Source organism: Xenopus laevis, chromosome 8L (genome assembly GCF_017654675.1).
Source record: "Xenopus laevis strain J_2021 chromosome 8L, Xenopus_laevis_v10.1, whole genome shotgun sequence".
Lineage (NCBI taxonomy): Eukaryota > Metazoa > Chordata > Amphibia > Anura > Pipidae > Xenopus > Xenopus laevis.
In genome coordinates this window covers 5,096,828-5,120,845 of record NC_054385.1, presented here as the reverse complement: position 1 = coordinate 5,120,845, position 24,018 = coordinate 5,096,828, and the positions used below count along the sequence as shown (strand labels likewise).

The following is a 24,018-nucleotide window of genomic DNA, read 5'->3' as shown; positions in this document are numbered from 1 at the left end:
GATACCAACTGTCACACCATAATAAATGCAGTAGTCAATTGCAATAATACTTTTATAGAAATACTCATATTTCTCTCTTCACAGTTCCGCTTCTCTGGTGGTGGAGATGGTGGATCTAAAGGACCCCAAGTGTCTGCCCAGGAATCACAAGCCCAAGCTATTCTCCAGCAAGCAAGAGTAAGCCACCTACAGTTTATCATGCAGCATTTCTCAATCTTTGGCACTACAGAGTCAAGTCTGAAAAGCCTGGCTATGAAATATAGCAGCCAGGGAACTTGGTTTTCTACCAGGTTATTGGTAACATGTATGATGACAAAAGATCCTGTTGAAATGGATTCTACCAACATAAAAATTATCAATTATCCACTGTATGCTAGTATATGGTATCTCTATCTTACCTGTATAATGGTTTTAATGTTGATACCTGTCTTTTTTGCAGCTGGCGTTGAGAGGGCCATCTGGTCCTATGGGTCTTACAGGAAGACCAGGCCCAATGGTAAGAAGAGACCCTTTTGCTCTTCTCTCTCTCTCTCTCTCTCTCTCTCTCTCTCTCTCTCTCTCTCTCTCTCTCTCTCTCTTTGAGACTCAGATGCTAACAGCCCTCTCTGTCTTTTCAGGGTTCACCGGGTCCTTCAGGATTAAAGGGAGAATCAGGAGACTTGGGACCTCAGGTAGGTACATAAAATCCTCGGCCAATTCACCAGATGCATTGGCGTAACCTCACCCCAACCCTTTTCCTTCATATAAGCTAACTTACACTGCAGAAGATGTGCTATAGACCTTAAGTGTTCTCGTAAATATTTCTTATCCACACTGGTGAGAGCCTCAATAACATAAGGTAGTCAATCTATAGCCTTGTTTCTTAACTTTTTTGAATTGGGACTCCACTAAAGGGCATCGTGGTGAACCACCAGAAACTACCACGTGATATTTTAATGTTCTGAGCTTTAGGTTAAAAACTTGTCTTACATATATTATTTCTGTTTAGGGACCACGTGGGTCACAAGGTTCTCCAGGTCCAGTAGGAAAACCAGGACGAAGGGTAAGACTCTAATGTTTGCTTCTGTAGGTGCCAACAACACACGAAATCACACTTTGTGAAAAGAACAAGCATTTGTCATTGGACATTGTATTGTGCATCTGGGAACAGAGACCAGAGTGGATCAGTTGGATGTGCTAATAAAATTTTCCTCATTACAGGGACGGGCTGGCAGTGATGGTGCTCGGGGAATGCCTGGACAAACAGGACCAAAGGTAATATTGCTAGAACCTGCATCTGATATTACTCTGTAAGCCATAGCAGAGAAAAAAATATTTGACATACTTACTTTGGTTCCATCTTTTTCAGGGTGACCGGGGATTCGATGGGTTGGCTGGTTTACCAGGCGAAAAGGGACATCGTGTAGGTTGAGTTTTTTTCCTCTGACTCTATTTTGCCTTAAATCACAATTTGTATTTAATGGTTACTGTTGTCTTACAGGGGGAGTCTGGCCCACACGGTCCCCCTGGGCCACCTGGAGAGGACGGAGAAAGGGTATGTAGAATTGCTCCACAGTTTTAATAAAATACTACCAGCTAAACATGTCCACAAAATGGCAAAACTGCTTCCCACAAGGCACACAGTAAGTGGCACCACAAGCATCAGAAATAGTACATCACAGGGCTTTACAAGAATCAAGGACCAAACTGTAACGTGCTAAAACAAAATCTTGTATTTATCTTTTCAGGGTGATGATGGAGATGTTGGACCTAGAGGGTTGCCAGGTGAACCCGTAAGTATCTACCCAGTATTCTTTCACCCCTAATTTGACTTTCACCCCTAATTTGACTTAACATTAAGCAGGTGCCAGAGTGAAAGCAGCTGAGAGCAGAAGATGGGTTTTATCTGCAGATAAAATGTTGGGGGTGGACTTAGCTCTGGTTTCATGGGTTAGTACAGTGTAGGTCCATGTATTGCTTTCATTTGTTTATGTGCTCTCTCTCTTTGTTTTTTAGGGACCACGAGGGTTGCTTGGACCTAAAGGACCTCAAGGGCCACCAGGATCTACTGTAAGTGCTTCTGAACTTTTTGGTTTTTTTTTGTTTTGCACATAGTTTATAATACAATGTCAAAGCACTGGTGACTTGGAGGAGAAAACCTCCTTCTCTCTGGCGCATAAGGAAACTCTGATCACCTCTGCAGTCATCCATCACTCATATCATTGCACCCAGAAGAATAAACCAGCAACACTTAATGAGGCTGCTCCGCCGAATCGCTGTAAAGATCTCAGCCTTATTATGATATCTCAAACAATCTGCAGCATGGAACCATTCTAGCAAGAAAACCTGGCTGCCGAATACCTATCAGTCATTACAGATTTACTTGAGAGGAATGCAGTTCTCTTAATATAACACTTTTAGTATGCAAAACATGTCCTCGCTCTTAAACTGCCCCTAGAACACCAACATTTCTGCTAGGAATAAAATAATATGATTGACAACTTAATGTATTCCACATAAATTAAAGACTTGTGTATCAGCCCCCCCCCCCCTACTTGCCTCTTTGCATTGCAATGTTTTCTTACATCTGTGCACAAAACAACACAAGCCGCCAGGCATTGTGGGTACTGCTGCCCTCTGAGAGAAGCGTTGGAATGAAAATATCAAATGTATGATTAGAAATGCTGCCAATCGTATCTAGCATGAATTAGAAAAAAATTAAATGTATTGGAATCTTTCAGGGTTTGTGTGATTAAATTATGGTTGGTTCCTCCTTGTGTTGGAATATTTATGCTTATGTGATTCTAACATATTTTGTTTATTCCCTCCGTCAGGGTGTTCCTGGAATGGACGGTCAAGTTGGCCCCAAAGGTAGTGTGGTAAGTGATTTCTTTCCGCTCTTCTAGGAACAGTGACTGAATGAGCCGGCTGAATTCTAAACTCTCTTTGAGGCTTGTCTTGATATTGATCTTTATCTCCTGTCCTTTAGGGGCCTCAAGGTGAGCCAGGACCACCCGGGCAGCAAGGGAACCCAGGAGCACAGGTGAGTTCTACCAGGCACAGCAGCATTTGAGCCATTGTCCCAGTGTATTTCTGTTCTAAGACGTCCTGTGGTCATTTAACACCTTGGTCTTCTGATCTCTGCTCCCTAAGCATGACTTAGAGTAAGGTAGGCATGGTGGCCATCTTGATGAATTTTCAGCAGGCACCATTGGGTTATGAACCCCTACTGTAATTTATATTTAAGCAGCTTTGATGTGGAGATGCAAACAATGGGCTCTAGAACATTCACAATGATTCAACTGCAATAAAAGCAGCAGCAAAATATATGTGTCAATGATGCCTTAGATGTTTAGAGCATATGGCACTGTAAGAGATAATTATAGACAATGTATCATGGAATGCTGCTTCATCAGATACACCAGGATAAAATAAGCAATGTGGGAATGGCTAATGTCTGTGACTCATCTTCTTTATGTTCCACAGGGTCTTCCAGGTCCTCAGGGTGCTATCGGCCCACCAGGAGAAAAGGTAGGATAAACACTTTCCTGCTGTTGTGTTCATTCAAAAAAAAAAAAAGTCTACCATTTGTCCAACACAAACACAAGTGACATCTGTTACCAACAAAAGTTACCAACACAGAACTATGGACAAAGCACGCAGAGTAATCCTCTTAATTACTTTCATGTCCAGTCAAACGCTGGGCCAGTTATGAGCCACGTTGCTTAGACTTGAGCAGCTGAGTTCAACAGTGATGTTCTTGTTCCAATTAGACTTGGTAAATCAGTTGTGAAAGTGTAGAACATTCTCTCCCATAATTTCCTTTTGTACATCCAACATTAAATTCCCTTTAATTACACTCTTTCTACTCTTAACTTTTTGGTGGCTTTTCCATTCTTCTTCTCTTTAGGCTCCATACCCTATCATCTTCCACCAAATAATATTGATTCCTCCTCTTGGCCCTTCCCCTCAATCTTCTCATTCTTGTCTATGGACGGGATTACCACTAGCAGTTCTTTCAAGTTTGCAACCTTATTCCTAAAGCGCTACCCCAAAGGGGAAGTACAAAAGTTAAATCTTGAGCCCTTATGGTTACTGTTTAGATGGTGAATCCAGGAAGATGCCAACTATTGCTTAAATCTTCCATTCCTCTTGATATGGTATCTTTGGGTAGGTATTAATTTCTAGTAGTTTCAGAAGCCATCATACAATAGTGGGGAAGTGGTGGGATAAATTACCTGACCCTGACCCATAGATCCATCAATGGCAGGTGAAGGAGGTCAATACCACTAGCTACCTGAACTTTTCTGGATGGAACAAGCTTTCAGCTTATGTCATTACTAGAAACCCATGAATTCAATGCTGTAATTCACTATATAGGTATTGTATTCACAATTCCAAGAGGTTCCAGCCAGTAACTGGAGTATGAGTTCCCTGCCCTGCAGCCTCGCATAACCCAAAGTGAGCAAAGCAAAGACTGTACAGCACAGGAGATTGCCTTCATAAATAGATACGAGAAAAGCAATCTGCAGCATCTTATTTCATATAAACTATTTATATGGATCCTGTCCTGAGTGTATTGAGTAGTTAAAAGTATATGATGCAACTGATATTTTTTAGGTGTACTTTACAAGAGGGTGAAGCATTAATGCTATTTCTGCTGGTAACAGTACTTCCTATGCCCAATATTCTTCTATGAGAGGTTTCAGCCTCTCAGCTCATTCCAGCAATTTTCCATTATGAATTCTATTGAAACAAAGTCATAGGTTCCCCAACCATTACAGGTGGTTCTGCTCTTCATTTTAGATCTTTTCTATAGTCTTCCATGCCAATAAAGCTTAACCTTCATTTCTCAGGATAAACTAGAATTCCCCAAAGGCAATAGCTCAATAACCATAAGTTAAATACATTCTGCATGGCAACGCTTTCAGATTTCAGTAGATACGTGAAAATCTGTATTACAACCTGTCTTTCCCATGTTTTGTCATAGGGCCCTTTTGGAAAACCAGGTCTTCCAGGAATGCCCGGAGCTGATGGACCTCCAGTGAGTATGAGCTCTTCCATTGGACACTACTGCCTGTGACTAGTATATGATCAAAGTATCTGAGGAGCAAGGGTTTCATCAATCTGTTACAGTTGGGCAGTTCCCCATGGGACTCTTAAAAATAGGGGCTCTGTTCTGCTTGGAACACTATTGATAAGCAGATATTGTCCTTGAACCTGTACAAGAATTATTTCAGATCATGTGTGCAGATTACGTAAATTTGTGTGACTATTGATTTTCGAATATTTGTGCCAGCAAATATCTGAATTGGTGTGTCTTCTGTCCTACAGGGTCACCCGGGTAAAGAAGGACCATCAGGGGAGAAAGGAACCCAGGTATGGAATTTGCTTTCTATGCATCACATTGTCTTTGAGCTTATTCAATGTGCAGCTGACAGCAAGGAAGTCCTACACCTCCAAGCACAGGCCAACCTTTAGTGGTGGTGGAACCAGTAGCAGTACAGGCTTAAGAATTCCCTATTTTTTAAATAATGTAGGGTTGTGCAACATACGATTCAACAGACTACGACTGGTAGTACTGTCAGAGCTGTATAAAGTGCACATAACTGTTTGCTCAGTAGCTTATGGCTACTTATTGCCCCCGGCCATTGTTCATTTCTCACAGCCCTGGTATTTCCAGTGCTAATGAATAAATATCAGAGGAATTGCTAAGGGTTTGACCATTCTAGTTTGTAGGCAGCTGATATCTGGCAATATCACCCTGTTGTATTACTGCAAAAGAATAAAAACGAGTGTCCTTTACATCATGGAATGGACTCTGGGCTTGCTAAGAAGTACAGGAGATTCAGCTTTTCCTTTGGTTCAGCCACTGGGTGGCAGTGTTGCTCCACGGGTTAATGCTACAATCTCCCTCCAGTGGGGCATCAGTTGCAGTGAACTGTTACCTATGTATCCCTCACTCACTGCTCCCCACTTAGGATTCCTGGATGGATAAGGAAGAGCCACTTTGCCTCTGTGAGTTTAGATTTATACCTTCCACTATTTCCATCCAGCACATATTCCTTCTCCTTTAGTCACACACAGGCAATAAACAAATGACTTCATACATTTCCTCACTCAGCTCATTGCCCGAATATCGATGAAAGATTACGGTGTAACATTAACACATGGGGGATTTTGATTCACTAATAAAACCCATGAAACCAAGCATGGCTGAATAAATGACCGGGGTAGCAAATATAGAATCGACCTGTAGCCAATAAGAGCAAAAAGAATACGAGCAAACTGTAGCCAATCAAAAAAATGCAATGTTCCCTGGACTAAACTAACCTGTTGCCAATCAAAGAGTTTGGATATTCTTAGGACTAGACCAACCTGTAGCCAATCAGAGTAGCTGACATTGTGTATGAACCCTTGGAATCATAAAGAGATCCCACTACCCACTAAATTATGGGGATATTTTGGAAATCTGTAACAGCCCTACATAATGTAAATTATTCCTTTATTGCTTACTCATCAAAACCCACAACAGATTTATCTTCCGTTCCCAATTCTGTTTGGTTTATTCGGAATCTTGTTTACAACTGTAGCTTCCAAGGCACCAGGCACAGTATTCGGCATTTCTGAATGCTAATAAGATTATATAGCTGGAAAGCTGGCTTGCATAACATAACGGTTTGATATTGTAAATTGTAGGAAGAGAATTAGATTTGGAACAGGAATCGGAGAAAAATGAAGTCACATTCAAAGGAAGTAAATGGTTTAGATTAATGGTTCCCAAATGGGGGGATCAGTGGATCCTGAAGTCCAATTAAGTTAAGAACTGGGGAGAATTGCAATTTGCTGTCCTCAATAGACCTGAAAGCCCAGTGGGAAGGTCAATGAGGGGGTGAATAGTTACTTATATCCTTAAAACTATGGCTGCATCGCTGATACACCCAAATACTCCCATTCCTGTGCTCATTTTATAACAGGCCTTTGTGTAAAGGTTTGACCTTCAAGGAAGGCCCTGGCCAAAGATTGGATCGTCAAGTGGGACTTGGATTGTAAAGGTCTGACAACCACCTTTTAAGACCCCACGCAGTGAAAAAAGTGATAAGCTCCTACCTCCCCCCTCTGAACTGCTTGTGCTCTCAAGCACATTAAATGAGAAAAGATCATCATTCGAAGGAGAATGAGAGAAGAGTGTGACAAATACATCTCCTCTCTTGCCTAATGGATCATTAGAAGTCAGCAAGGGCTTGCATGGGATGAGCCTGTTCCTCCTGTAATTAACCCTAATATATATATATTATATTATATACACACATATGGCACCTAGAGCTCCCTTTATTCCAAATGCACCAACACTAACACTGTTTCATGAGATTCCTTTCTCACCTGCTCACGTCAAAGGTTTCTCACAGTCGCATTTCGTAGGTGAAGAAACAAACACTTCTATTTATATAAACATAGACACGACTGTATGTGCCACACAAACCTTATCATGCCCCTATACATACACACACTGACACATACATATGCATATATAGAAGAAACTAAATGCTGTCTGATGGGAAAACACAGTGAAATGATTCTAAACTATTAAACCTTCTTTGCTCTGACCTACTACAGCCTCTTAATTCCTCGGAACTAACAAGGTGCCCCTCTTTTTTTTCTATTCAGGGACCTGCAGGGCCACAGGGGCCACTCGGATACCCAGGATCACGTGGTGTTAAGGTATGCCCAGTTGAATGTTCTTGTTTTGGGTTGGTAATATCATTTGGATTTGTGAAACAAGAGGAAGATATTCCCAAGAGGCTTCTTTGAGATCCATCCAATTACTAACTCCTCATTTTAAGATTTGGATGAATTTGGGTTTTGGATGAATTTCACATCCCAACCTTAACTTACGTATTAGAATTGACAAAGCTGAATCAGATAGACACCAAAATGTGTTGGCTTGAGTTCTGAAGTCACGTGACCAGATTTCAATGACCAGATATGGTTTGGTTGAAAAGTGGGATCAAGGCAAATCTGAATTTTCAGTGCTTCGGTTCCCCCAAATCCTGTGCTGAAGTCTGGAGTTGGTGAATTCCTATTGTTAAAAAGATACTTTTCTTCCAAAAAAAAACAATTTTGGGGGGGATGCCAGTGTCTCCCCTCCCGAGAATGACCTAGAGTTCAAGAGCCTGCATACTAAGGAAGGTGGCTTGGGTCACTAATAGGTGGGCATAGCTCTAAAGCTTGGGCATTTGGCAGTACTCCTTAGTTGGTTCTAGCAATATGGCATTATGTAAAACAATAATCCCACAGATTTTCGGTTTGGCAGTACATATATTTGCAGCCTTTCTAGAAGATAGAAGATTACTTCCATTGTAATGGATACATACTGTATGGAGGACTGGTACATCATATAAGCCATTTCTTTAGTGGTTGAAATTGATTAGACAAGCCTTTTAGATAAGCAGAGCTCTTACTCTTGTTGGAGGCAATGGCTTCTGATGAAGGTAATGACCTCCAGTGTAGACATATAAACCCAGTAAAGGATGCTGGAGGAGGAAATTAACCTTTTTGATTCTAGAGGGGGCAGCAAAGCACCACTTTGTGAGAATGAAAACCTGCAAAGAGTTGGAGGCACATGGTCGTTGCAGGGGGCAGCCATCGTGTGGGGGGGGGAGCTTGTGTGCTTTTCTGAGCTTTTTTCCATTAGAGATACATTAGCCTGTGAAGTGCACAAAATTTGGCTTTAGCACCGTCATTAAGCTAATTGAATTATTCTGCATTGCTGTGGAGAAGGCAAGTGCAGGACGTCAGAAATCCTCTCCCTTAGTGTCATAATTAGATTTGCTAAAGTGGAGATGGATGAATGTATCTCGGTGCCTAATGGACGCAATTTAGTCGTTTATATATTTATTTGTGGAGTGTAGAGAAAGCCGTTTGATGCAATTATTCACCATAAGCTCATCCACAGGCGCAATTAGATTGATGTTTTTCAATAAACTGGAAAGGTGAGTCGGCCGGAATGGGACTTTTAGTTTTAATTTTTTTGCATGAATTCATTGGAGTCGGAGACATGATTATCTTGGAGCCATTTCTTTTAGGGTATTTGCCAGTGGGTCAGTTTAAAAACAGATACACATGCTTGGTATGCTCTGGGCTGATGTTGAGAAGCAAGGCTTAGAGGTGGGCTATAAATGGTCTTATATCTGTTGTAGAAGCTGATGCTATAGGACTGGTGGTACATAAGCTGAGAAAGCAGAAATCAGCCAAGAGTATGTTCTGTGAACTGGAAGAAAAGAGAAACTGGAAGCATCTTCATAGTGAAAGCTCCTGTCCTTGAGCTGGTAGTAGGGTTTCCACCTGGCCGGTATTTTACTGGTCTAGCCGGTAAAAATTATGGTTGATCCCAATGCTATTAATGGGGGAAAAAGATAAATATATAGGAAGACCGGTATTTTTTTCCAGAAAAGGTGGCAACCCTAGCTGGTAGTGAAGTCCAACTTTAGTTCTCTTTTAAACTTAAGCCTGGTAGGGTGTACATGTATTGATCCTCCGAATGATTGTTGAAGCCAATAGCAATGACTTCTTTTTTATCAATATTTTTTATTAGTCTTTATCAATCTTTGTTACAAAACCTCTATTTCGTCTCTTTGTTTCTATAGGGCGCTGATGGAATTCGTGGTTTAAAGGGAACAAAAGGAGAAAAGGTAGGTTGCCATGACACCCAGTGCTTTATTATTGAACTATCTATTAAATATAAAGTATTCACACACATAGACATAACAAAGGAGCACACCTGAAGAAAGAGGTAGGATAACTGTGGGATAGGATGTTGGGTGGTATGTTTTGGGGTTGACACTGGGAACATGGTGGCAATGGAAGAGAAAAAAGGCCATTGGCTGTAGGTCAAAAGCAAAGCACTTTTCTTGGGAAGATATACCTGGAAGAATTAAGATCCAAATAGAAAGGCTAGATCATGACATTTAGAGATGGGGGTGCAAATAAGGGCATCATAGGTTACCCACAAGTGTGAGTAGAAGTGTTGGGCAGATCGTAGCAAAATAGGCTCTGCTACATTCAACATTCACTGTGGACAGCCACTGAATAGAATGTAGGCTGGGGGAGAGATGGAAATTAGAAAATAAAAGTGAAATACAAAGCAAAGTGCTGCAAAGCGAGAATTGGAACAAACATACAGGAGCCATGTACTCCTCAGTGGAAGGCAGATAAGGACACATGGAGCACTAGATAGGGCATGTAGAGCGGCAAGTCAGCGCCGGCTTATATTGTTCTGCCTCCACCTGCCGTGTTAGCCTCCCTGGCTACGGCACATCTCTATTAATAGAAGCAGTCAAGTGTGGAAGAGACTGTGGCTCCCATAGCAACGGGCAGCTAGTCCATGTTTTATTCTGCTACCCAGTCTCTCCTATGCTCCAGCTGCCATACAGTGTGTTCTTCCACCAGCCACAGGGCCTGCATAACTGAACTGTGTATAACCTGTTTCTTCTATTTCTTCTATGTGTTGTTCTTCCTCCCTCTGTTATAGGGTGAAGATGGTTTCCCTGGATTTAAGGGTGATATGGGCATCAAAGGAGACAGAGTAAGCATCTAAATAAGATACAACATATGTACATCACACAAATCCTACCTGAAGTCACCTAATATGATTTCTATGTTACCTTATTATCAGCTTGCAGTGCAGACAGATACCCCCAGGACCTCAATGGCCATTGTATTAGTTCTTGGCAGTGTCGGACTGGCTCACCGGGATACCAGGAAAAGTCCCGGTGGGCCAATGTGTCAGTGGGCCCTCATGCTGCTAGACATTTGGCCTATTTCATGGCCATTCTCTATTTCTATGAGAACAAAGTGGCTAAATAGATGGAATAATAGATTGTAGTATGTAAAGAAAAGGAGGAAAGATGAGTGAGGAAAGGAAGAATAATAGTACTAAGAGTGGGCCCCTGGTCTAAGATTAATTGGTGGGCCCCTAGTCAAAGGTTTTTGAGTGGGCCCCTGGTGTCCCAGTCCGACACTGGTTCTTGGTCACTTTGGGAGGGAGGTGTAGTCTTGATTTAACTGTGGTCACAAAATTGATTTATTGTATTATAATTTGCAGTTCCCAATAGGGACTTCACCTTTGCCCAAACTCATAGACTGTTATAATATTGTATTTTACATTGATATTGGTTAGTACCCACAGAGAAACTATGCCTTAGGCTTAGGGTTACCTGTTTAGTCATGGGTAGCTGAGAGTCTGGGGTACTTTCTCCCAGTGAAGAGATGAAGTTGGGTTGGGATAAACACAAGGTTGCTGGGTATTATTTACTCTCCTGGTCTATAAGGGCAGGCTGTATACAATACTCATCGCAGATTAATGATGAACCAAGGCCTCTATAATATATTTAAAGGCTTCCATTCTCTGGAAATGTGACCCCCTATTCTCTGCTTTAGTACAATGACTCTATAGATGAGAAACTTGTAGCATCACAGAACTTTTGCCCCTTTGGTGCATGGGATGTTCCAGGTGGTGGCAGTGCTGTTTAACATTCATTGGGAGTCTTGTTTACCATGAGATAATGATTGCTTTTCTGTTACGGGAAGCTTACATCAGCTTTGTTTGCTGTTTGGTATCCACATGCTCCTTTCTCGCAGGTGCACGTGCTGGGTGGCCTCTTGGGCATTTTAATAAAGCGACCGTGAAGCGTGTTAATCATTGTTCCCATGTCTTAGCCTCTTGTTTGTTCCACGGCATTGGTTTGCAGGTATATAACTGAGCAAGATATGACATGACTTGTGTATGTGCAGCCGGGTCTTTAGGGAATTCATTTGTAGCTGTCAGTGCTCTTCATTGAAGAGTCCACATGGTTCTCTGGTCACGTTCTCTTATAGTAGCTGTCCCTCTTTGAGGGTATCTTTCAAATGAAACATGGGAATGCCATACTTAATTAGTGATTCTGTGTCAGCACACAACTCCTCCACTGTTTCTGGTGCACGTTCAATGGTGGCCACCCCACACCGTAGAAGATTCAATGTAGACAAGAACAGCACCTTCTTAATGTAATAAAAAGGCCTTTATTCAAACATGGCACAGACCAATAGTAGCAACGTTTCAAGCCATCTCTGGCTCTTTATCAAGCTGGATATCAAGCCAGAGATGGCTTGAAACGTTGCTACTATTGGTCTGTGCCATGTTTGAATAAAGGCCTTTTTATTACATTAAGAAGGTGCTGTTCTTGTCTACATTGAATGCCATACTTAATGACCATTTAAGGGGAAGCTCTTTCAGAAAATGTTTACAGTTTCTGTAGGATACCATGCACTCCCACTTTATAAAAACATAGTTTCGGTTGGACTTGGCTATGTCACATTACAGTCCTTCTGAAAGCTAGAATCAATATATTCATTAACTGATAACCCATCTGAACCTGAGCACTGAAGGAATATGTTAATTAACGTGGCAAGTTTATTGGTAATATCCCACCAGCCTGCCCTTATTGGTGTCAGGGTGGCCTTCATATCATCAATTAAAAGATGAAAGCGCAGGTTTTTAATTAAGGCATTATCACACCACTCTCTCCAAAGCGCATTGTATTTTTAATCCAACGGGTCATCTTGAGTGACTTTGACAATAGATGAGCTGACGAAGAGAAGTACAAGCTCTGCATTCATAAATCACAGCTTGGCAGCTGGTTTTTTAAGGACTTGGTCATATTTAGAACATTAAACTTGATATTTAAATATTGCAACTACAGAAAAGGCCAGTTTCGTGCCTATCATGCAAATTCCTTCTCTTTTTAAGTCCATCAGAATTATGGAGAAGTCTTTATCCTCAAACCTGCAAACTGGGTCATTTGCTACTGTTCCCAATAAATCACTTGCCTCTCATCCGCAGAAGATGGTCCATTGATGGCCATTGTTTTATGAGACGTCAATGTCCTTTCACCTGTACAAGTGCCCCTTCACAGATAATGAAATTATGAAGTTTGTGGCTTCTGTAGCCATCGCCATTCTCCTGGAGAAGCTGCTTTGTGATTAATCAGAAGTCTCCTCTCTTCTGTAGACAGGAGTTTTTACTTAAGGTGGCCAAGCACTGTGTATGGGGACCACCGTCAGGCCCACCATTATCTGCCCAAAAATTGGCGTACACAAGGATGCCATAGAATTGAGTAACTAAACAGGGAACTACTGTAAGAACTGGTATTTGATCTGATGTGAAAGTTAGACCAGGAAAAGATGAATTATGAAGAATATATTTATGTTGACTTTCGCTTTACTTACAACTGATATTTACCAAACCATGGCAAGTTTATTGTGTACAAAGCAACACTTTAGTGCTACTCTAACTTATCTATGAGGGCTTCATCAGTGGCACATCAATACACTCAGACTCCCTGGAACAGTGTCCAACAAGGAATTCCCAAGGTGTGATGGGAAATGGTGGACAAAAAAACCCCATCTGTATTAAACTGAATTACAGATATATTTTTTAAACCCCACCACAAATAATTAAAAACTTTTTTTTTTTTTACCCACGCTAGTGAATCTGAAAAGCTTCTACAATCTATCTACATTGGGAAACTTCCTTATAGAGGCAACCAAACTTCTATTATCTCAAATATCTCCTGACCTGTTGAGATTATTACCTCCATACTACATTCATATTGACCTTTCCTATTAACGTTTTTGTGTTCCTTCATTGTTATCCTGTCTATTACTTACACTCCCTGATTACCTTTGTGTTTATTTCCAGGGTGAAATTGGTCCTTCTGGTCCCAGAGGCGAAGATGGTCCCGAGGGTCCAAAGGGTCGAGGTGGTCCATCTGGAGAACTAGGTCCACTTGGTCCTGGTGGTGAGAAGGTAGGACAATAAAGGCAACCAGGGCAGCAAGTGCATATACAAACAAACAGCTGAATGATATAGTTGCAATAACTTTATTTGGAAAGAAACCTAGAAATGAAGATGCCTATTATTGTACTACACATTTCCATTTGTTCTAACAGCCCTTGTACCAGCACAGTTCCTTTTTTCAGGGTTAGAAAACATCATTGGGCATTTTGAAAAGCCAGACGAGCACTCTGTTATTTTGTTCTCCATGCGAGAGATGCTTCATCTCTCTTTAAGTATTCTGACAAATGAGCATGAGAGGTTGAGAAGTGTCAGTAAGCGTGCCTGACGAGAATGGCTGCATCTTTATAATTGCGGGTACACGGAGAATGGTAAAAAAAAAAAGCAGGGCTGGCGTATTTGCCGCATCATTAAAATTTGTTAGCACTCCCATATCATGTCCTGGACAGAACATGTACTTACTGCTGACACAGTAATTGGCTTGCATGCCGATTCCTTGTAGTCTTGGCAGAATTCTCACACGTATTCCTGAAGGTTTTTATTATAATAGGATGAAGTTCTTAGCAAAATCCAGCCCTCCCTCTTTCATATCTGTAACCTATTGTCCCCTGTCTGACCATGAAATGGGTACTTCATACAGACAAATTAATACTTTTCTTTAGGAAAAATATTACAAAATAAATGAGATGTCCCCTTCCGCCTCCCTAAGAGGGTTTCTTGCTCTGAAACATATGTACGGTGTAGAATATCATACTCAGATGAAGTATAACCAAAGCCACTTAAATCTATGTTTTAATTGGTCACTAAAAATATAATGCACCAAATATACTTTACTTGCATATAGGAGGTGACCATAATCCACTCAAAACCTGTAGGACAAATGATAGACTGCAGTTGGTCTGATCATTCATGAAGCCTTTTAGGTTCATTATCCCCTTGTAATATGAAAGCAACTCCCTGTGTCTCCATCTAAAGTCTGAATCATCATCAAATCCCCAAGTGAAAAATAACTTAGAAATGTCTTCTCTCTGACTGATGTCTACTACATGTGAAGGAACTAACATATTTTGCCATTTTGCAGGGAAAGCTTGGTGTTCCCGGTCTACCAGGTTATCCAGGAAGGCAAGGTCCAAAGGTAACATTGTCCAACTCTCCACCAAAAGATTTCTGTGCCAAACTGTACTGGTTTATAGCCTTTTTACTAGAAATAAGCAACGTGCTTAGTTCCACCCAGCTGGCAAGATAACAAGATAGGTAGACAAGGATCATAACTTGACTAGTTATTAACAGAGCTCAGGGCTTTTCTACAGTATCCCCCTAACAATATAAATCTATATGCTGTTGATCTGAGGTCACATTGAGATGTGAACCTCTCCAGTATCAAAAGTGAGACAAATGAACTAACGTTTTCACCTGCTGTTACCCAAAGGGTTCCATCGGCTTCCCAGGATTCCCAGGAGCAAACGGAGAGAAAGGCACAAGGGTGAGTGACCTATTTTTCTTGGGATGTAATAGAACTGAAGATTACTTTTAGTTGACTGTAGAAGAAAATAAGTGGTTTTCTTCACGTTTGCTACATGTGTGCTATCTACATAATATTCTTTCTCTTGATACCTGACATGGTGTTAAAGGGAATGAGTGGAAATTGAGACTAAGGCACTTAAAAAAAGGGATAATTAGTAATTTCACGTTGGTTTTATTGCAGCTTCTAATAATGCTCATAAAAGTTGTTTCCTATAGGAAATGTGACAGAAGCACTGGTTTTATCCAGTCTAGGCTCCACATTCCATTCAGGGAATCAACACTTTGTCATATTAAAACTAGTTTTTCTTGGGATATTTTTAACCAAAGTTTGACCCAGGTGGTTGGATTTCTGGAACTACCCACAGACACCATGATGGTGGGATGGATAGAATAATCCAGTTTTGGTCAACATGTTTCATTTGTTATCTGTTTGCTTCATTAAACAAATGTTCTTTTTTTACTTTTTAGGGTACCCCTGGCAAACCGGGTCCAAGGGGGCAACGAGGTCCAACGGTAAGAAATCCAACCTTTCTATCATATAGCAGACTACTAATGTGCTTTCGACAATGTTATTCATGCCAACATGAACTGACCAAACACACTGTGTTCGCTTTAGGGTCCACGTGGTGAAAGAGGTCCAAGGGGAGCTACAGGCAAGCCAGGCCCCAAGGTGAGTTAATAACAAAATGGTTCATTTTATTTTGATATGGTTAATGACTAAATGGAACCCCACCCCAAGGATCAGAGGGAGCATAGCTACAGAGCCTACATCTTTGGATTGATTTGATATGGCTGAATAAATGGTACTCCCCACAAGGATCTATTAGAGGGAGCATAGCTATAGAGCCTTCATTCTTTTTGGATTACTTTATTGCAGTTAGTTCTATGGATAATATAGAACAAGACTGATATAACATAGGGCACTAGTTAAGTCCTATCAATATATTAAATGAAAGAATCTAGTTTGTATTAGCAGTTGGTTGTTTCCTACAGTCTGGACTATGCACAAAGATGGCTCCTCACTTAATTTGCTTTCTTTCTCTGTCTTGCAGGGTAACTCTGGAGGGGATGGCCCAGCAGGTCCACCTGGTGAAAGGGTAAGATATATATATATTTAATTTCAAGCTAAAATTTAAGTATCTGAGTAAGAGGCACAGTGAACAGGCTTATTTATCCCTTCCTTTCCTTGAAGAAAATCCGTAATGTACACTTGCAGCCGATACTCATGTAGAATGCATCTCTATCTACATGTTAAAGTGTCCAAAATTTCTGTTTTCGCTCTGAATTGCAATTTTCTGGTTCTCAAACTGTTATGGGAGGAAAAGACATTTCATCAGATCAATTTGGTAATTAAGAGTTGCTGAGCACTGGATATTCACAACGGTGCTTAGAAGTCACCTATTAAGAGATGATTAATAATGAGATAATTAGCGATGTCAGCACATCCCAGTGACCCTGCTGGAAGCTGCCTAATTTTTGGCAGTTGCACACCTGTTTCTGTTATGATAACAGGGTCCCTAGGACAAATGTGCTGGGTTTTTTGTGTACATGCACCCCCCTTGTTTCTCACCTCACCGTGCATGAAGATGCCCGTCACCATTAAGCTACAAGATATAGATCAGATTATGGAAGCATTCTAATGGGGAAAGAAGACCAGTGATGGGTTATTCCACTAGGGTTCTAGCATGAAGGAGAGTCTAGCACAGTGTGACAATGTCCACTTGATGAAGTTTAACTTTAGATTGGTCTGCGGCTAGAAATGGCACTTTAGGTGGTTCACTGCTTCACTAAGGTTCCTCAAGCTTTTGAAGTGTGCCAACCAGCATATCTAAGGAAAATGGCAACAACAGAATCTATCCATGAGATGCCACCACTATAATGTGGTATGAACACCTGGTATTGCCAATAAATTGATTTGTTTACGAAATATGCTTCCATTTTGTTGCAAAGCCTTATTAGAGGTTGCCAGTTTGCTGTAAAATGTTCATGGATCCAATGAAAATTATTCATCCCAAAGCAAACATTCAATCTGTTTTAAAATGTTTGGTGTGGCTACTAAAGGAAAAACCAGTGTGAAGTGAAACGGGTCCGGGAGCCACCCAGTAGCGCTTTCATAAGGTAGAACACTCTGACCACTGACTGACTGCATGGCTCCATCCAGCAGACCCGCTGTGCTTGTTGGTAAAGAAATCGTACAAGCATCTTAGCTGAAGTCCTGTAACTATGGCATTGGGCATGGTAGCATGGTGCCATGGAGGAATGTAATCTTCTGTAGTGTTTGCAGTAGGTTTTTACGTGTTGTCAGAACTAGTTCTAATTATGTTAGAACGAGCAGTTTGAGCACTAATCTAGATCTGCATGGCCATTCAGATGGAGTCAGGACACAAATGGAGCATATACTGCCATAACCTCTCTTGTTGAAGTAAAGGGCGTGTTCTGTGGGCAGCATGGCTCTATCTGTATAGCTAGATAGTATTTTTGAAGAAGATCATTTATGGGGGGGGCTGACTGTGCTCAATAAATGGTCTAATCAAGGCCAACTAAACATACAAACAATACCTGCCTGATGGCCTTTAAACTTGTAGCCAGTGCCAAAATCATGAGTCGTGCGTCTAGGAGACCACTTCTACAGTCTAGAATGAGAGCTTATAACTGCAGTTTATTCTGACAACACTGAGCAGTCTTAGATTCGCAGTGCATGCCATACGACAATGCCTTGGCCATCAAAATGCGGTAGAGCTCCGGTGGATTGGTTGAATAAAGACATGTCTTGCGGCTTACATTCATGCTTGGTAGATTTGCATGGAGCAGCCTTAGAAAAAAAAAATTGGCAATTCATTACAATGCAGCCAAATAAATTAATTTAAATATGTCTGTTTTATCGGTCAAACTGCCTTGCTCACACCTTTTCTTGTATAACAGGGACCCCCTGGACCTCAAGGACCCACTGGATTTGCAGGACCGAAGGGCCCCCCTGTAAGTAAAACTCATTTTCATCCCTTTTAATTACTTAAGCATAGTCTTAATTACTACTATGGTTAATTTGCATGATAGAGTAAACACAGTTGGGTTTTTGGATCACACCAATAACAAGTAACCACTGGTTTTGCATAATACAAGCTCAGCCACCACAACCTTTGATAGGAATATCTATTTGAGGACTAGATAAGTGGATGTGAAGCAAGCTAGAACATATAAATAACCCATTGTGTCTATTTACTAACGTCTAGTCATCCTATTAATTCCATAAACCCAAGGATTATCCACCAGCCAATTCTGATCTAGATGGGAACTCAATCCTTAAATACAACAGACTAAGCTCTGCCTAGTAACACCCCTAACTAGCAAAACCAGCAAAACACATAAATAAAACCTTCAGGAAGTGAGATAGGGATCATATGAGATCTGTTAGTTACTATCATTTTCTTCTGTTTTAGGGTCCACCAGGGAAAGATGGACTTCCCGGCCACCCTGGACAACGGGGAGAAACTGTAAGTACATGGATAGTTTTCAAAGCATCCTTACATCTGACTTTCACTGGTCGCGTGGTTCCTCTAAACCCTTCCCTGTAGCCGAGGAGATGTCACCAACTGTTTCAATGCTAGGTGCGTGTCTCTTCAACTACATGGAGTGATTTACGGGAATCGCCCCCCATTTGGCCAGTGAGGTCAGAGTAACGATGGTTAAATGCACAAGGCAAACACCTAGGGAGAAGCTAGGGAGATCCTTACCAGTGAAATCTTGGTTCCATCAGATTGCCATGAACAATGTCCAGTCTCTCACTGAATGTGTTCAATGACAATCCTGCTTGGTCCATCTTTTCCATTACTGGTACACCAAATCAGCATAGGCCATTAGATATAAGAAGCAGGTATCCATATTACTTTATCTTTCTTATAGAATGAGAAACTGTGACTGTGTGTAACTTCAAATACAATTACATGTTCTTTAAAGAACTTGGGTTTAGACTCAAACTTTATTTTTTGTGCCGTTGGGATTACATTCATCCAGTCCCATGCAGGCTCAATCCTAATATACTTGATGATACAACCCTCATTCTCCTTGCTGCCGGGACCTGTTTGAATTGTACATCTAATTTGTTTTTTAAGTAATGGCATGAGGTAGATTCAGGAAGAATAATTGTATCTGAGGTGCATTCATTGATGGCTTCTTAGGGAATACTACAGTCGGTTAGTAGGAAATCAATAAGGGTTATCTTCTCAATCACACAAAGGTTTGTAAAGACAGCAATACTGTATAGAGCCTGAACTTAGTGGGACGTTAGAACCTCTTTAAGTATGGTTTAACTTATTTATGTAATTTAGCACCTAGTGTAATAAATACACCTTCTAGTAAAAGATGTCTGCACCTAATTCCTTGTATAAATAACAATAGGATTTTCTGTACATATAGTTATCCACCAATCACACTCTACTAATACGGATAGGAGTAAATGATGATTAGAAAATAGCAACAATGGCAGTTCCCCTTGGCTTTTGTACAAGGCACGGCATTCTATCACAGCCAGCTTGCCATTGCTGCATGGAGTTCAATACACTAGGAACTGTTGTAGGTACTATTCTGCTTTGGCCTTACAATCGCTGGTGTACTGCAAAACAAACGTGGCACCATTTTGCCGGGATGGCTTTTTTGGCAAGGCTGCTCCTAGCTTGCCTCTAAGTTGGTCGTACACTCTTTGGATGCATACGGCTTGGTCAGTTGTAAGAGGTTGCAACGCTGAGACACTATCCCGTGTTTCTCGCCAAGAAGTATAATGAGGCATGCAAAAGGTATGGAAACTGAGAGATTCCATTGCGCCACTGCTCCATGTTTCTTACAGCGCTTTCTTTAAAGGGGATTAAAATTTAAAAGAAAATGGGTCTGAAATGGTATCTGAAGCTACTCAAGCATTATCTCTGTGGGACAGCAGGGCTACTATTAGCTTACTCACAGTGTAAGTGCAATATTGGCAGTCTCTACCATATACCAAGGTATAAAATATAAAAAAATCAAGCACCAACCTACGTTTTCTTTTAGATGTTAGTTTCCCTTTAAGTACAAAAATGTGCAATTTCTGGAGAGTATTTTTGTACACAGAACTGGGCAGTGCTGGGAATGGGATTACCCTTAGGCATGCATGATTCCTATTAACAAATCTGTTCTGTTCATTGCTTACTGTGATCCAGAGACGATGGTGAGTGTTGCACTGCATTATTCTAACCTCTCTAATCAATATCTTTTCTCCACTTGAGTTTCCATTTAAGAGGATAACATAAAATACTGTTTAGCAGAGGTGGTGGGCGCCATGTTTAGCTATACGCAAACTTCTCATAGTGGGAGAAGGACCATAGGCTGACCCAGCTCTTGGTTGTCCAACATGGAGCTTGGGACTGGAAGGAATGCAGACAAGCTTGGCAGCCACCAACCCCACTGGCAAAATAATGGCATCTCATTCATTCAAACCAAGAAAGACACATCCCTTTTAGGACATGGAAGACTTTGCTTAATGGGACAATTAAAATCAATATATATCGTGGCAAAACGCAAAACACCACTCAAAAATAAAAGCTGAAGCTTACACGAGGATAGTGCCCTTTTAATTTCCATTCCATTTCAGGACTGAGAGCAGTGATAAAGAATGGAGAGGCAGCGTACTGCAAGAAGTTCAATTATTTACGGCACTAATGGCCACGGAAGATCAGTACAAACTACCGAACAGACTTTGAGGACAATTCATACATTAATGTTTTAAGAGGACGTAAAGCCACTAAGGCTCTGACACAGTAGTCTGTACTTGGGTAGCAGAAAGTACATATATTTTTCTTCCTTCTACTGAATCCTTTCTGAACCAGATTTGTTTGGGAGAAGGGAGAACACCTTGTATTTAACGAAGACCTTCTCAGAATCAGCTTTCAGGGTTATTAGTGTTATTAGCTCGGTGCACGTAAAACACCAGGAAGCAATAACCAGACCTAATTATTGCTGTGGCTAATTGCACCGATCCCCATAAAACTGGAAATGAAATGTTAATTTATCTATCATTCTGCGCTTTTTTTAATGGCAAACAAAGCCTTGAATGCTCCTTTCTTGTGCTGCTCTAACAAACCCCATTAACCTTCCTTGTACCCCATGTAATATTGTGTTTTCTTGTCCCTGTCTTGCCTTTCCTGCTCTCGGGGTGTTTCTTCACAGTGTTAGACACAAGTAACTCTCTGTGGGCTCCTCTTTCTGCATCTCAGCCCCTCATGCTTTATGTTCTCATCACTAGGGCTTCCAAGGAAAGACCGGCCCTCCTGGTCCCCCTGGCGTTGTCGGTCCTCAGGTAAGTGGCAAAGGTTTTTGATTCCTGAAATAACCGTACGGTAGAATTAATTAGACTTTGATGTATCTAAAATTGAGATCTGCCTTTGCCAATGATGCACTTTGATTGCCAGTTAATTCATTCCCACTGGCATTGGGTGTGGACTACTCCATGGGGTCTATTTATCATGCTGTGTAAAACGTGGAGGAGCAACCAATCAGATATTTGCTTTTCTTTTCTAAATGTGGAAATCTAATTGCTGATTGTTTGCTATGAGCAACATCAGCAGTAATGTTTTACTCTACTTTTTACACAGCATGATAAATAGGTTCCCATATGTATTATATTTTGTCTGAGACTCCCCACTCTTGAACTTCACCCTTCCAGCAGTAAGGCCTAGCATTAACGGTCCTCTTTGAGCAGTAATCCCTGGTATTTGCCCTTTCTTCAACCCAAGAAGTTCTTTATTTGCATATAGACTTGACATCACAGCCCATGTTAACCCAATTTTAAACAGATAGATGTGTTATTGAGCCCCCTCTCCAACCAAACCATACTTTTAGTACTTATCCCCCTCCAAACCAATCTACGAGTTGAACCAGACCCAGCCTATGCCCAGCCCAAACTGTCATTCGACATTAAGGGAATGTTGTGTGTGTTTCTTACACAACAGCTACTTTCATTAATGTACAATTTCTTTATAAGTCATAGACAATCCACATTTTGCCTGTAATCAAGTGGAAAATCCTCGCTGTGAGATGCCGGAACATCTGCTCTTCTGTCATATGCATAGTCATGTATAAACGTTAGTTCAAGCTTAATCACATAATTACAATCGTTCTCCTGGAATTTATTCTGTTTTTATTAAGGTTTAAATGTGTTTTTAAAAATGATTTCCATGACAGATATCTCGGCATCTCCTCAAGAAATAATCTTTAATTGGCTTTCACTGTCCCTATAGTTTCATTAAATAAAACGTTATTGAATTTTCCTCTGGCCCTTGTAAGCCTTAACGCTGCATGCTGTGAATGTTTGTAGGGTCCAACTGGAGAGACTGGCCCAATGGGTGAAAGAGGGCATCCTGGCCCTCCAGGCCCTCCTGGTGAGCAAGGTTTACCCGGTGTTGCTGGTAAAGAAGGATCCAAGGTGAGTAGGCATTTCAACATTTAAGAGAAGCTTCCAGATTTCTACCAGTAGTAGACAAAAGATCTCAAAAAGTTTCTTTATACACTGCAACTATTATTGCTATGACATTTTTCTCAGCATAGAAGACCTTGATAAAGTTCTAGCTTTGTCCATAACATACAGTCTGTTACCTTGTACTTCCATTATATTTACTATTATTATGCTAGAGACTCATGTGGTCCTTACTTGTCCTTTCTATTTAAGGGAGACCCAGGTCCTGCTGGTTTACCTGGAAAAGATGGTCCTCCCGGTCTAAGAGGTTTCACTGGAGAAAGAGGTCTCCCGGGTCCAATTGTAAGTACTGAGATTACATTAGTTCTAAAATAGGTTAAAGACAGAACATGACTAATTATTTTCCTTTGTGTTTATAGGGTTCTCCTGGACTTAAAGGCAATGAAGGTCCTCCTGGTCCACCTGGCCCAGCTGTAAGTGATCCTTAATCTAGTTTTTTGACCTAAACAACTCAGATGCACTGTTCTGATAGGGAGAAACCCTTGGGGTATATACACAAAATAATTTCAAAGGGGCTGCAAGTATATTATGGTATTATATATAAGTCCCTATGTTGAGCTTTAAAAGAAATGCATGATTTTCTGTTGGGTGTCCACTCCCTAATAAAGTTGTGCTACAGTTGTGGCAATGGACTGTGTCACCCAATGCAACACTGTAGTTTCAAGGTCACTCCCAAATATTTGCCATCACCCTAAATGTTTAATTCCTCTTTGGGGTTTAATAGAACAATGATGACTTCAACATGACCAGAATAAGATCCATTATAGGATGTGCCGTCCTAAGCTGGGTCTGTTTCTTTAAGTTGCACAAGTATCACAATCGAAGAAGTGCCCAAAATTTTCTTTTTGGCATATTTAAGAACAAATGCTTTTCATTATAAAAAAAAATTTAAGCCTGTTCAGTTTTACTCTGATCAAATCGATACTATGCTTAGTCATTTATTCCAAGAGCATCCCAGGATCGATATGAAGTCCGGAGAGGAAAAACACTCTTTCTTAGTGAAGATGTTGGTGACAGAAATCACATGCAGTGCTTATAAAGAGGTGCACAGTATGAAGCAACTTCGGACGACTTCAGAAAACGAAGTGCTTTAGCGCAGGCGATTTTTCATTTTAGCCAGCGCAAAACAGAGGGAAGGCGTTTGGGGAGATTGGTCGCTGCAAAGATGAGTCGATTAGTCACC

The 24,018-nt window shown here is 41.0% G+C and overlaps 1 protein-coding gene across 2 annotated transcripts in view; it reads left to right on the top strand.

Annotated features, from left to right (window-relative positions):
- col5a1.L (collagen, type V, alpha 1 L homeolog) overlaps positions 1-24,018 on the top strand; it is a 103,262-nt gene that overhangs the window by 58,173 nt on the left and 21,071 nt on the right. For both annotated transcript variants that reach the window (XM_041572351.1, XM_018229490.2), the window contains exons 13-41: positions 85-177; positions 440-496; positions 618-671; positions 989-1,042; positions 1,201-1,254; positions 1,349-1,402; positions 1,481-1,534; positions 1,728-1,772; positions 1,996-2,049; positions 2,814-2,858; positions 2,969-3,022; positions 3,466-3,510; positions 4,970-5,023; positions 5,314-5,358; positions 7,648-7,701; positions 9,627-9,671; positions 10,511-10,564; positions 13,718-13,825; positions 14,895-14,948; positions 15,243-15,296; positions 15,806-15,850; positions 15,954-16,007; positions 16,390-16,434; positions 18,260-18,313; positions 18,775-18,828; positions 21,606-21,659; positions 22,677-22,784; positions 23,028-23,117; positions 23,195-23,248. In XM_041572351.1, coding sequence (XP_041428285.1) covers positions 85-177; positions 440-496; positions 618-671; positions 989-1,042; positions 1,201-1,254; positions 1,349-1,402; positions 1,481-1,534; positions 1,728-1,772; positions 1,996-2,049; positions 2,814-2,858; positions 2,969-3,022; positions 3,466-3,510; positions 4,970-5,023; positions 5,314-5,358; positions 7,648-7,701; positions 9,627-9,671; positions 10,511-10,564; positions 13,718-13,825; positions 14,895-14,948; positions 15,243-15,296; positions 15,806-15,850; positions 15,954-16,007; positions 16,390-16,434; positions 18,260-18,313; positions 18,775-18,828; positions 21,606-21,659; positions 22,677-22,784; positions 23,028-23,117; positions 23,195-23,248 — 1,689 coding nt within the window. The remainder of the gene's footprint in view (positions 1-84; positions 178-439; positions 497-617; positions 672-988; positions 1,043-1,200; positions 1,255-1,348; positions 1,403-1,480; positions 1,535-1,727; positions 1,773-1,995; positions 2,050-2,813; positions 2,859-2,968; positions 3,023-3,465; positions 3,511-4,969; positions 5,024-5,313; positions 5,359-7,647; positions 7,702-9,626; positions 9,672-10,510; positions 10,565-13,717; positions 13,826-14,894; positions 14,949-15,242; positions 15,297-15,805; positions 15,851-15,953; positions 16,008-16,389; positions 16,435-18,259; positions 18,314-18,774; positions 18,829-21,605; positions 21,660-22,676; positions 22,785-23,027; positions 23,118-23,194; positions 23,249-24,018) is intronic.